Source organism: Triturus cristatus, chromosome 8, assembly GCF_964204655.1.
Source record: "Triturus cristatus chromosome 8, aTriCri1.1, whole genome shotgun sequence".
In the NCBI taxonomy this organism is placed as follows: domain Eukaryota; kingdom Metazoa; phylum Chordata; class Amphibia; order Caudata; family Salamandridae; genus Triturus; species Triturus cristatus.
In genome coordinates this window covers 45866576-45879251 of record NC_140591.1, presented here as the reverse complement: position 1 = coordinate 45879251, position 12676 = coordinate 45866576, and the positions used below count along the sequence as shown (strand labels likewise).

The window sequence follows — 12676 nt, the reverse complement described above, 5'->3', positions numbered from 1 at the left end:
ATGACGTGGCTAAGGCCTTAGTAGAGGAACGGCTAAAAGAAATCTACAAGCTGCTAACAGACACAACAGCACAGAACCAAAAAGCCTAAAAACATGTTTCAAGATTGAGATCATCCTGTCAGCATTACATCGACTAAAGAGGAGTTTGTGTGATAAAATACTTGTCTTCCTCCAATCAATAGCCATTGCCGCATTAGAAAAAGATCTAGGCTATGCATAAACCGAAGAGACACAAATGCACACCTCTTCTAGGCCGGGGACATCTCATCAGGTAATTGGCATGCGCATGTATGGATACTGCTCAGAATCCACTTTGTGCTACTATGTAGAATTTGACATTCTGCTCACAAAAGTTCAACATGGCTGCTAGTAAAAAAAACGAAGGCGAGGAACATTAAATGAGCAATGATTTAATGTTTGCTAAACGTATCAGAGGAAGCTATGAGAAAATCCTCCCTTCATGGCGGATTCTGTCACTAGGCACACTGGAGAAAATCAAGTATTAATATATCTAAAATGATTTAAAAACAAATGCTTTTCAGTTCTGTTGAATAATGACATGGGCAGATTGGCCAAATTTTGTGGAAAGAATTTTTGTTATAACTACTGTCGCAAATTTATCAAATGTAGGTGAGAAAGAAGGAGTGCCCAAATGTAATCATACTTTATTCTTCTTTGAATGTTTATTCTCTATGAAGTGTTTCAATGTGTTCTTAATACAAATGTCACAAACTTGTGTATAATAAAATGCTATTCTTTTTCAGAACTGTTGGTGTCTATGCTCTTGTCAGGAGCAACTACAATGCTGTTTGTACAGCAGCAGAACACAATGTTCCTTTGCATCTCTCAGTTACATCTGATCATGATATCATTGCCAACATCGTCATACAGGGTAAATAACCATTCAACAATTCTGTAGCTTTCATATCTCTTTAGCCCGTCTCTGTAAACTAGGACCTACACTCCGCTTCCAGGGCGGAGGCATGTACAAAGTACAAAATATATCGGGACAAGGATCTTGTAATGCATCTGAGGCTGTTTTAAGTATTACTGCTATCTTGACATGCTCCTTGAAATGGGCTGTTCATTTTTATTACACTAACCATATCTAAAGGCAATGACTCACAAATATTCAGAAGAGAGATGGTCTTTTTATAATTTTGTAAATGGCAGATCTTGAGAGAAACAATTGTCAAAAGGCAGTGATGCGATAAATAACAACAAACACACTCAGGAAGGGTGACTGGAGGGAATTATTCATTTTAATTTAATTTCCAGGAACACATCTGTTCCTTTGTTTCAGATTTCTTTGTCCCAGATATCTTTCCTCGTTGTGTGCCTCAGATCCAGAAGTGGACTAGCAAATAAAGGACTCGAAAGAAGAGAGGCACTCCATCAGTGCATTGACTGATTTTCAGATCCAATTAAAGGTTTCATGTTAATCCAATAATGTCTCCAAAATTGATTCATGTTCACAAAAATATATGTAGCATCTTTAAGTGAAAAGCTCAGTTTCAAGTATTCTTGAGGTACAGAGATGCATGTTATATATTTGACTTTGCTCGACTACAGAATATGGTGGTTCAACAGCAGTTTAGAAATAATTGTAATTTCATAATTTTCTCTAGCTCGTGGTCCCAGTGTTTCTGCCATACTGTAAACTGTACATTACGAGTAATCTATCATTTCTGTGTTTTATTTTGACTTTTCATAACCACATAACTGTTTATGCCTCTACTTTAATCAGCATGATGTTTCTGTAGAACATGGTACTTTTTACTTTATGTTAAATTCTGCCCAATTGTCTAGTTTTCTTCTGCTTGATATGTTGCTTAAATGGTTATTCAGCATGTATTCCCGATTTCTCTTTGTGTACTGGATGTGTTCTATAACAGTTTTGAAATTTACATTGTATGTCCACATGAAATTATGAAATCAGCACTTACTCTCATCTCCTCATGCTGTAAAGAATTCTGAACATTTGGGTCACTGCTGTTGTCATTACCTCTGTGGACGACGTATGGTTTGCTGTAGGCATGAAAGATTCCTTATTGTCCAAGCCGCTGTCAGATATTTTTCAACTGGATTCTTGTTAAAATGCTAAATATTTACAGGAGTTCCTCATTTCCCTGTTCTGGGCTTCCTGAAGCAATGAGAGAAGACTTTTTTACTTGAATTTCTTACCAAGTTCAGAACATGCATGCAGTTTCTCTTGTGTATTATTAGCGATATCTCCGTCTAAGTATTTACACGATTGCCGTCTATGGTGACTGTCATGATGACCCTATGCAGTTAAAGACTTTTGCACTTAGAGCCTGAATATGAGCTGGTTGTAATTTTCTGACCAATGTGCTAACCCCCATTTACTCATAGCTTGGAATTACGAGTTTGAAGGCATTCAATGCATCTGATACTTATTGGATGCGTTAAATAGCTCACCCTTTGTTACATTTCAGAAGGTCAAACCTGCCGAAAGTTAAAAGGGGAAAACATACGGTATTTACCGTATCATGTGGATTTTGGTGCACTAAAGACCAAAACATGCATGCTATTCCCCATTTACTTGTAATAGGTGTACCTTATGGCACCTGATATATAATGTACCACATGGTATCAGTATTTATCAGGAGTAATAAATTACGACTCAGTTGGTGATCAGGCCCTTAGTATATTAATATGATTTCTTTCCTTTAGCTCTTCTCAGGAGGGGTGATAGATGATGCTTTTCCTTGAATGCGTTATCACATTAAGTAAATGTACATGGTTTCTCTGTTGTAAATTATCTCAATTGTCACAGGATCTACACATGTAATGAAGGTGTGTGGCTTCTCAGATGACGCAACAGATTACCTTTTTGATTGAAAGCTTTATAACATACAGAACATTTATATGGTTTTTCTCCACTGTGAATTCTCTGATGTATCATCAGGTTTCTCTTTGTAATGAAAGCCTTGCCACATTCAGAGCATTTATATGGTTTCTCCCCAGTGTGGATTTTCTGATGAACTGAAAGGCTACACTTTTGGCTGAAAGCCTTGTCACACTCAGTACAATTATATGGTGTCTCCCCCGTGTGGATTCTCTGATGTGCGCACAGATGATCATTTCGACTGAAAGCCTGATCACATTCAGAACATTTATAAGGTTTCTCTCCAGTGTGAGTTCTCTGATGTATTGTCAGCCTTTGCTTTATAACGTATGACTTGTCACATATAGAACATCTGTAGGGTTTCTCTCCAGTGTGATTTCTCTGGTGTACTAATAGTTCATTCTTCAGAATGAAAGCCTTGTCACAGTCAGTACACTTATAGGGTTTCTCTCCAGTGTGATCGCTCAGATGGCGCTTTAGAAGAAATCTGGTTTTGAAACCCTTGTCACACTCAGAACATTTGTATGGAGTCTCACCGCTGTGAGACAAGTGATGTATCCTTAACAATCCTTTAGTAATGAAAGCCCTCTCACATTCAGAACATCCATAAGGTTTTGTCCCAGTGTGAACTCTCTGATGTATTATCAGCTGTGACTTTGTACTGCAAGCCTTCTCACATTGAGAACATTTATATGGTTTCTCACCGGTGTGAATTCTCTGGTGTTTGGATAGGTCATCTTTTCTCCTAAAATGTTTTTGACATTCAGAACATTTATATGGTTTCTCACCGGTGTGAATTCTTAGATGTATTATTAGCTGGCCCTTCGTGATGAAACACTTGTCACACTCAGAACATTTATGTGGTTTCTCTCCAGTGTGTGTTCTCTGATGTCTTATCAGATGTGTTTTTTGACGAAAAACCTTATTACATTCAGAACATTTATATAGTTTTTCCCCAGTGTGAATTCTCTCATGTGATGATAAATCACCTTTTTGCTTGAAAGTCTTGTCACATTCAGTGCATTTATATGGTTTTTCTCCTGTGTGATCATTCTGATGTCGCATTAGTTGAAGTTTGGTTCTGAAACCCTTGTCACACTCAGAACATTTGTATGGAGTCTCACCGCTGTGAGACATGCGATGCAGCCTTAAATTTCCTTTTATAGTGAAAGCCTTTTCACATTCAGAACATTTGTAAGGTTTTGTCCCAGTGTGAACTCTTTGATGTATTATCAGCTGTGCCTTTGTACTGAAAGCCTTCTCACATTCAGAACATTTATATGGTTTCTCCCCTGTGTGGATTTTCTGATGAACTGAAAGACTACTCTTTTGCTTGAAAGCCTTGTCACATTCAGTACATTTAAATGGCATCTCCCCCGTGTGGATTGCCTGATGTACATACAGATGATGATTTCGCCTGAAAGCCTTTTCACATTCAGAACATTTATATGGTTTTGCTCCATTGTGTGTTCTCTGATGTTTTATCAGATATGCATTTTGACTGAAAGTCTTATTACATTCTGAACATCTATATGGTTTTTCCCCAGTGTGAATTCTCTCATGTGATGATAAATCCCTCTTTTCCTTGAAAGCCTTGTCACATTCAGAACATTTATATGGTTTCTCCGTAGTGCAATTTCTGTGATGTAGTACTAGTTCACCCTTTTGATTGAAACCCTTACTGCATTCAGAACATTCACATGGTTTCTCACCAGTATGAGTTTGTTGATCCATATTCAGCTGTGCCTTTGTAATGAACGTCTGGCCACACTCACTCCATTTATATGGTCTTGGTCCAGTATAGCTTGACTTTTGTCCAATGAGAGACACATTTGTAAAAAAAAAAATGTTTACGTTTGAGACAGTAACATTTTTTTTTCTTCAGTAGGATTTTGTTTGCCTGCCATCAAATGGATTTTTCTAACAGACGGCTTGGTAAACATTGCAGATTTATTTTGTCTTAGATCTGAGATCTCCTTAATGTTTTCCTGATGGGTATTTATATAGAAACCTCTGTCCCATTTAGAGCATCTGTGCGCCTTCTCCATAATGCACACATTATGTTTAAATAATTAATTCCTTGCAATAAAATCCTAGAAACTCTGGGTAAATGCGTGTAGCTTCTCCTGTGTCGGTCGAGGTTAGTACTTTCAAGCTAGGTGCAGTTTACTTACACATATAGATGAAAAATGACATCTCTACATTCTAAATTCTTAGCAATAGTATTAGAACTGCAAAGTTGTTTTCCTGAAATGATCTACTACATGCCATACATTTGTGTGGCCTTTCTCTGTTGTGGGTCCATTGATTGATTAGAGTTCCTTGGAATGTTAATTTGTAGTCATACTCATGAGATAATCCCTACTCCTTTGTTGTGACGTACTACGTCCCTTTCATGAGGCATCCATTGGTGTCTGCTACAAATTTTGCACAGAAAAAGGTTGTTTGCGCAAGGAGCGCATATGGCTAACAATTATATAGAGATTCTTTAGTGGAATAAAGTCTCCAAAAACTGTTTCGTAAGTTTCAGGGGGCTACTGTCTCAAAAGTTGAATTGCAGTTCCTGGTGTCCACGATATTCCTCTGACCATTGCTTTTTTCTGGTTTTCTTTCACTTAAGGGACAAACAAATATATATAAGCATTAGCATTTTATGAGCCAAAAAAATACAATATCAGTTATAAAAAAAATCAATTTGTTTTCTTATATGGATATGAAGTAACAAAAGCCAGGAATGCTTCTGTAAGTTATAGTCACAACGCATTAGCGTAGAACTAGTACAAACATAACCTGGTGACCACGGTATTTTATTTATTTATGAACCAAAAGATTTGCAAATTTGTAATGAGATCCAAAGCACATTGTTAGTCATCCACTAACAATGTTCATAACACAAATTATAATGGACACTGAAATATCTGTAATCCAATTACCAAAAACATAATAAGAAACATAGGTAAAATTGGAAAACATGACTGCTGACAAAATGGATTAAAACAAAAATCTGGATGTCTAATCCAAGAATTATGGCATGAATTGACAGACATAAAGACATTATCATTAAATGGGTTATCAACAGAATGTATTGGGATGAATAAGAAAGCTTCTAAGACATTTATTCTAGTTATTTGAGGAGCACAGCAATACCAACTACAGTTTTCTAGTGCTAAAGAAGCGAAAGCTGCAGCCAGAGGTTAAGGTTTTACGGAAGACATTGCCACGTTTTTAGACGTTTTGTACAATGTTATCAGGCATCGATCAGAGATATAAAGGAAGAGAGTTCCACAGTTTGGCAACAGTGACTGAAAGGCACATACACTTTTCTGGGATTTGCAATTGGAGGGCTGAAGAGGAACGAAGAGTTCAGGTTAGAGAGTACGAACACAACAGCTCCTTGATGAATATTTCCATGTATATTTTTGTGACAGATCGAAGGTCCCAAAAGCACAGTATAAAACTCAAACAATGATAAATGTGATCTAATTGCTGGGCGTGGATATGCTCAGAGCTTTAATTAACACTGAAACTAAGGGCCTGATCTAGTGTTTGGCAGTCGAACTACCATCCGCCAAACTTAGAGATCACTGCCGGCCACGCAGTTACTGTCAACATACTAAATGTTTGGTGGACAGCCGCTGTTGGTTCTGGCATTCATTCACCAGAATTAACAAGTTTTTATTTTTCAAAAAGTGGGAATATGTAATTGAAAACAAAAAACTATTCACCGCCATACACAAAGTTTTTCCCCCTCGGTGTGGGAGTCATTATGTGTTTTTTTGTCCTTTCATCGCCAGTTTATACTGCCAGGTAACAGAGAGACAAGAACACATCACATCGCATTGTTTACCCTAAATAAAATGGGTGGTACTATGCTCTTCATCAAACGGCCCCTTCTCTGTTGTGCTGCCTGAGGGTGCTGTCTGTCAACAGAGCCAACGGGGGCTTTGTTCATAGAAAGTTGTCAATTCTTCTGACTCTAATTAGGGTGGGAAGACCGTTAAGTTGGGTAAAAGCATACTCTGTCACTTTTGTGACTAAATAGCTTTCTTCACCAAACTCTAAATCGGTCCATAAGGTGCCTGTGATCAGATGCGCACAGAAGTGAATTACACAGAAACCAAGATATCTGTAATGTAATCACTGTGTCAACGGCAATTACTCCTAACCTGAACATCTTATGACTCCGTAGCACAGAAACAGAATTAAAATTTTATTTATTAATGGTTATACGAATGCTATAACTATTCTTTTATGGTTTCAACTGAAATAAAGTATTTGATTGAAACTAAGTCGTAAAAAGATTAGCACAAATTCAAGCCTAACAAACAAATCCAGCAACAATGTACAAATTTAAAAAAATAAGCATAGCCTTAGTAGTTGCCTCCACAGAAGCTTTTATCATACAACAACCCTCTGCAGGATCTATAATTGTATTCCTTCCATGGGGCTGGTGAACTATGAGTAGTGTTTTTAAAGGTGTTCCACTTTACACTCTAAAATGACATGTTGCTCATGATACAACTAGTAGTGACTCACTTCTCTTCAATTCCTCTAATATCCCAGAAACGGCATTAAAGGGAGTTGAACCATGTACTGAGCATGTGCAGAAGTCCCTCAACACATAGAAGGCCATAAGCTGCAAGGGAGTGCCTCCGGTGTGCCATAGGCTGGCCTGTCTGTGCTCATATGCCCCTAATCACCGCTTGAAATGCTGCTTCTTTCCTACAAGGTAAGCTGGCCGAAGAAAAGCAGACACATCCGACAGGTAGCCCTTCAGACTGCCCAGAGCAGAGCCCAGCTGGGCCAACGAGAGAATAAATAGAAGGACATCTGACAGGGAAGCAGACAAAGGGTCAATAGACCGTTCTGTATAGTATTGACTAACTTTTTGCCATCTACAGATGTATACCAATTTCGTAGAGGGACGCCTGGCTGTCAGAATAACCTCACAGACTGCAGCAGGAAGGTAAAAAGCTGTCAACTGTTGCTGCTGAATTTCCACGCAAGGAGGTGGAGTGGACAGGTTCGGGTGGAGGACCCCTCCATTGCTGCTGCGACAGAAGATCCTCCAGAAGAGGCAGCCTGACCGAAAGATCGATGCTCATCTGTAGAAGCTTAGGATACCAGACTCAATCCCCAGTCTGGAGCCATAAGGATAACCTGGGCCTTATTGCTCCTGATCTTCTTGAGCACTCTGGGTAGGAATGGTAAGGAAGGAAACATATAGGAAACGTATAGGAGGCCTGTGCTCCACCTGCGACAAAAAGCATGACAGAGCTAGAGTCGCTTTGGAAACTTCAATGTGCAAAACTGCTGACATTGCGCATTCTCTTCAGAGGCGAACAGATCTAACCAAGGCTCTCCCCACTCCCCACTGTAGAAAGACCTCGCACCACCTCCGGATGGAAACACCACTTGTGATCTGCAAGGCACCGGTGGCTTAGTTTGTCTGCTCTGGCTTCAGAGAACCGGCCAGATGTTGAACCACCAAGGGATTGCCCTGTTGTATAGCCTAGTCCAGAGATGTAGCACTTCCTCACAAAGGGTCCACGACCCCACTTCGCCCGGTTTGTTGCAGTACCACATAGCGGTAGTGTTGTCCGTGAACAATTGAACTAGCCTTACCTTGCGGGATGGTAAAAAGGCATTCAGTGCCAACCGGATCGCACGAAGCTCCAACAGATTGATATGGAGCTTAGCTTCCGCCACAGACCAGAGTTCTCTGATCTCAACCTCTCCCAGTTGGCCGCCCCAACCCAGGCGGGACGCATCAGTCACTACAGTGAGATCTGGGTGGGTCTGCCTGTGACGCAATTGTGGTTTGTCAGCCACCACAGCAGGTCGTTTGCGGTGCCCTCAGATATCTGAACTAGGTCGGTGAGATTTTGTGGTATCTTGTATTCGTTGCCATGCATCTTTCCTGCTTCCCTGCCTTGCTGCTCAGCCAGAGTGTATGTGTTCTGTGTGGATGTGTTGTAGAATGCTGGTGCATGTGATGTAATGGAATGTTGGGGATGCCTGGTGGATGAGTGTCAGTTGGAAGGATGGGCTGAGCAGCAAGGGAGCTGCTCCTGGTGGGGTTCATATATGCTGATCTTACCATCTACAATCTTAATCAATAAACCATCTTCATTTGATTTATATCTCGGCATCAATGGACTTATTTATATTATAACATTTGGCGACGATCTGGGATCACCTACATGTACCTGATGGATTACAAAAATTGAATTCTGAAGAAGTTACAAGGCAAATTCAAGAACATTTTGAAATTTCAAGCCAACTGCAAGTATCCCTTGAAACTACAAAAAACGATTTCCAAGACAAGGTAAAGGACATTTCAAAATTTTCCTGAAACATTTATTTTAGCATACTGGCACCCCTGAGAGCCCCACCAGTGACCTCTTCACCGGTCGCCCATTTCCTAAGAGTGCCAGTCCCTGCTGTAATTTCATTCTCCTGCTGCCTGCTTTTACGCTGCTGCCAACTACCTGCAATTAAGCTTGCCTCTCTTGCCGTGATTATCTACTTCTAAGTTCCGTGGCACACCGAGAGCCCACTTCCCTGGTGTGCCAGTCCCTGCTATAATTAACTTTCTTGCTGTTTAGCTGCTGCCTCCCTGTTTCAGCTATCTAACTGCAATTAATCTTGCCTCTCCTGCTGCGTTAAAAGATGCCGCTGCTGTTGACTTTGAGATCTCTGTGTTCCTCTCAGCTGCGATTTTCTATGTCAAATGCCACAGTGCATGGAGAATTTCTTTTGCGTTATCGGCCCTGTGGTGGCCTGAAGAACTCTTTTGTGATATTGTGAGGAGCGATTATGAGGCATAGTAGCCCCGGAGAAGTTGGATTTAGAGTGCTTGAATCTGCTGTGATCGCCAAGTTACGATCCGCATTTGGAGCACCGTAACATTATTCATTTGTTTTTCGATGTTACATTTTTTGTCCATTTTTATGTTACGCCATTCATTTAAAACTAAACCGTCACTTACCTACATCGTTTTATGGAGCCAGCGCGAGCTTTCTACTTCTCGCGCAATCTTCTTCAGTTGGTGAGGCCTCCTGTGACGCTCCCAGGTTGCTTACGTCTAAGGCATTGCTTTTCAGCTTTGGCGTGCCGAGAGCCTCTCGGCACTGCGGAAGATACGTGCCGCCATTTTGAGGTTGCTCTGCATTCATCTTCAAGCTGAGCCGGTGCCACTGATCAAGTTTTTACATCTTCGTGGAGCATGCTGACGGTTCCTGGTGTCATTCGGAACAGTGCCACTGGTCGGACAACCAATTTAAAAGGCAGTACTGTGCTTTTCCTTTTATTTGCTTTAAAGCTATCGAGCTTTTGTTATCAAGTTTTTTTAAAGGCAGCAATGTATTTTGGGACTTTACAATCTTCAGTTCTTCTTGAGACTTTGTTGGCGTCTCACACAAGCTTTTCATTGGAACTTGTTTGTCCCGATTTACAGTACTTTGTGTTTCCTTCACCACTTCTTCCTGCCACTGTCTTGGACTTCGGGTGAGAAATCGCTCACCGGTTCATATATGCTGATCTTACCATCTACAATCTTAATCAATAAACCATCTTCATTTGATTTATATCTCGGCATCAATGGACTTATTTATATTATAACAGATTTCCTCGATGCTGCGCCCACTGGAACTTCAAGTCCCACTACAGAGCCCACATGTGCCATCTGGCATGGTCCACTAGCAGGATGCAGGAGGCCATGAGGCCCAACAGCCTCAGAGTCAGTCTCACCGAAAGCCAGGATAGAGGCTGAAACTTCGGTATCATAGCCTGAATATCCTAGACACGCCATTCAGGAGGATAGGCACAAACCTGCACTGTGTCCAGAACCGCTCCAATGAAAGGAAGCGTCTGAGACGGAGTCAGGTGTGACTTCGGCACATTAATAGTGAGCCCCAGAGAATGCAGGAGGTTTGCCGTAGTCTGGAGGTGGAAGATGACTGCTTTGGACGAGCCTGCCTTCAACAATCAGTCGTCAAGATAGGGTAAGACTGGAGCCCCTGATCTCCGCAGATGGGCTACGACCACCGTCATCACCTAGGTGAACACCCGAGGGGCACTGGTGAGGCCGAAGGGGAGCATGGCAAACTGAAAGTTCTCCCTTTCTAAGAGTAGTTGAGGGCTCGGAGGTTTAGGATAGGACGAAGGCCTCCATGCTGCTTCGGAACCAGAAAATTTGGGGAGTAGCAACCACAGCCTCTCTCTGGTCCAGGGACTCTCTCTATGGCTCCCTTGGCCAAGCGAGTCTTGATATCCTTGCGAAGCTAGGCAAGTTGATCCTCCATCAGCCAATCGTAAGTTGAAGGCATGGAGGGAGGAGTAGTCTCAAAGGGGAGGGAGTAGCCCCATCGGACTATTTGCTGCACCCACCCATCCGAGGTGACATCTGGCCAGTGGTGGAGGTGATGGTGTATCCTGCCACGAAACTGCACATTCATGATAAAGAAGGATCGGACTAGGAGTGTTTTGAGGTGGAGGAGGGGGGTGTAGCATAATCTGACTTCTGGCTACCCAACCCACAGGGTCGGGGTGAACCGCGTCCAAGGCCCCGCAGCATTTGCTGGACTCGCAGGGTCCTCTGGCTGGAATAGGGTTGGCGTTGTTGTAGCCCCTTCCATAGCCATGAAAGACGCCAAAAGCAGACACAGCCGGGATGATGTGGAGAGGCCAAAGGACTAGGCGGTAGCCCACGAGTTCTTAAAATACTCAAGCGCTGTATCCGCCTTGTCTCCAAAGATAAGGGAGCCATCAAAGGGCATGTCCATAAAGTTAGCTTGGACATCCCCTGAAAAGCCAGACGCCCTCAGCCAGGCATGGCGCCTCGGGGCCACCATCAAGGAAATCGCTCTGCCTAGCAAGTCTGTTGTATCTAAGCCACATCGTATGGCAAACTTAGCCGTATCTCTCCCGTCTGTAATGGCTTGGGAAACCAGAACTCGGTCCTCCTCCGAGACTCTGGGAAGCACTTGCGCAACCGTATCCCATAGAGAAGGGGAGTAACGGCCCAAGAGGCAATGCTAGGCTGTTGAAAGAAAAGATTTTCTTACCGAAGCTGTCCAGCCTTTTGGATTCCCTGTCCGGGAATGGCCGGACCCGAAGGCAGGGAACCCACAGCGCCTCCTTCAGCTGAACCTGTGGGGACCGAAGGCGCGCCGGCAGGATTAGGCCACCCAAATATGGCGCACATGGTGTCATAAAATTCCTTTAGTTGGGCAGGGGTCACTCCCGGCACTGGAAAGGGAGGAAAACGCGAGAGGAGCCGCAAACGTCGAGGCCCCACAGTCTCCTGCAATGGACAGGGTGAAGTTGAAAAGTTGAAGCACACTTTGACTGCTTGTGCATTTTGTGGTGCTTCTTACCTGACTGCGAGGACTTCGAGGAAGAAGACTTCAAACCTCTGGAGCAGTGTTCGGACCTTCCCCTCGACCGAGACTAGGAGCGAGATCAAGGAGGTGACCTCGCCAGGCTGCAATCAGCTTTAGATACTACTCCCTCAAAGTCTTCGGCACCATGGCCCGGAAACTGGAGCACAACTTTGGGTCGTGGTCGAGCTCCAGGCACCAGAGACACACTAAATGGGTGTCCGTGACTGACAAGGCGCGGTGACAGGCCCCGCACAGCTTAAACTCAGGGGGGTACTGCTATCAAAAATCTTCTGGATCCAGCCTGACGCCTCAAAGGTAAAGAATCTGTGGCTAGATGTCTCTATCAGATGTCTTATTACCTACAGCGTAACTCTTGTTTAAAGTTTTTATATCACTTTTTATTGGTTAAATAGCAACACAT

The 12676-nt window shown here is 42.5% G+C and overlaps 1 protein-coding gene across 1 annotated transcript in view; it reads right to left on the bottom strand.

The window, feature by feature from the left end:
• Positions 1–1240: 1240 nt before the first annotated feature.
• The window catches only part of LOC146799982 (uncharacterized), a 263851-nt gene continuing 252415 nt past the window's right edge, over positions 1241–12676 (bottom strand). Inside the window, exon 3 of the mRNA XM_085620925.1 lies at positions 1241–4667. Within this exon, the coding sequence (XP_085477051.1) occupies positions 2801–4667 (1867 nt within the window). The 3' untranslated portion in view covers positions 1241–2800. The remainder of the gene's footprint in view (positions 4668–12676) is intronic.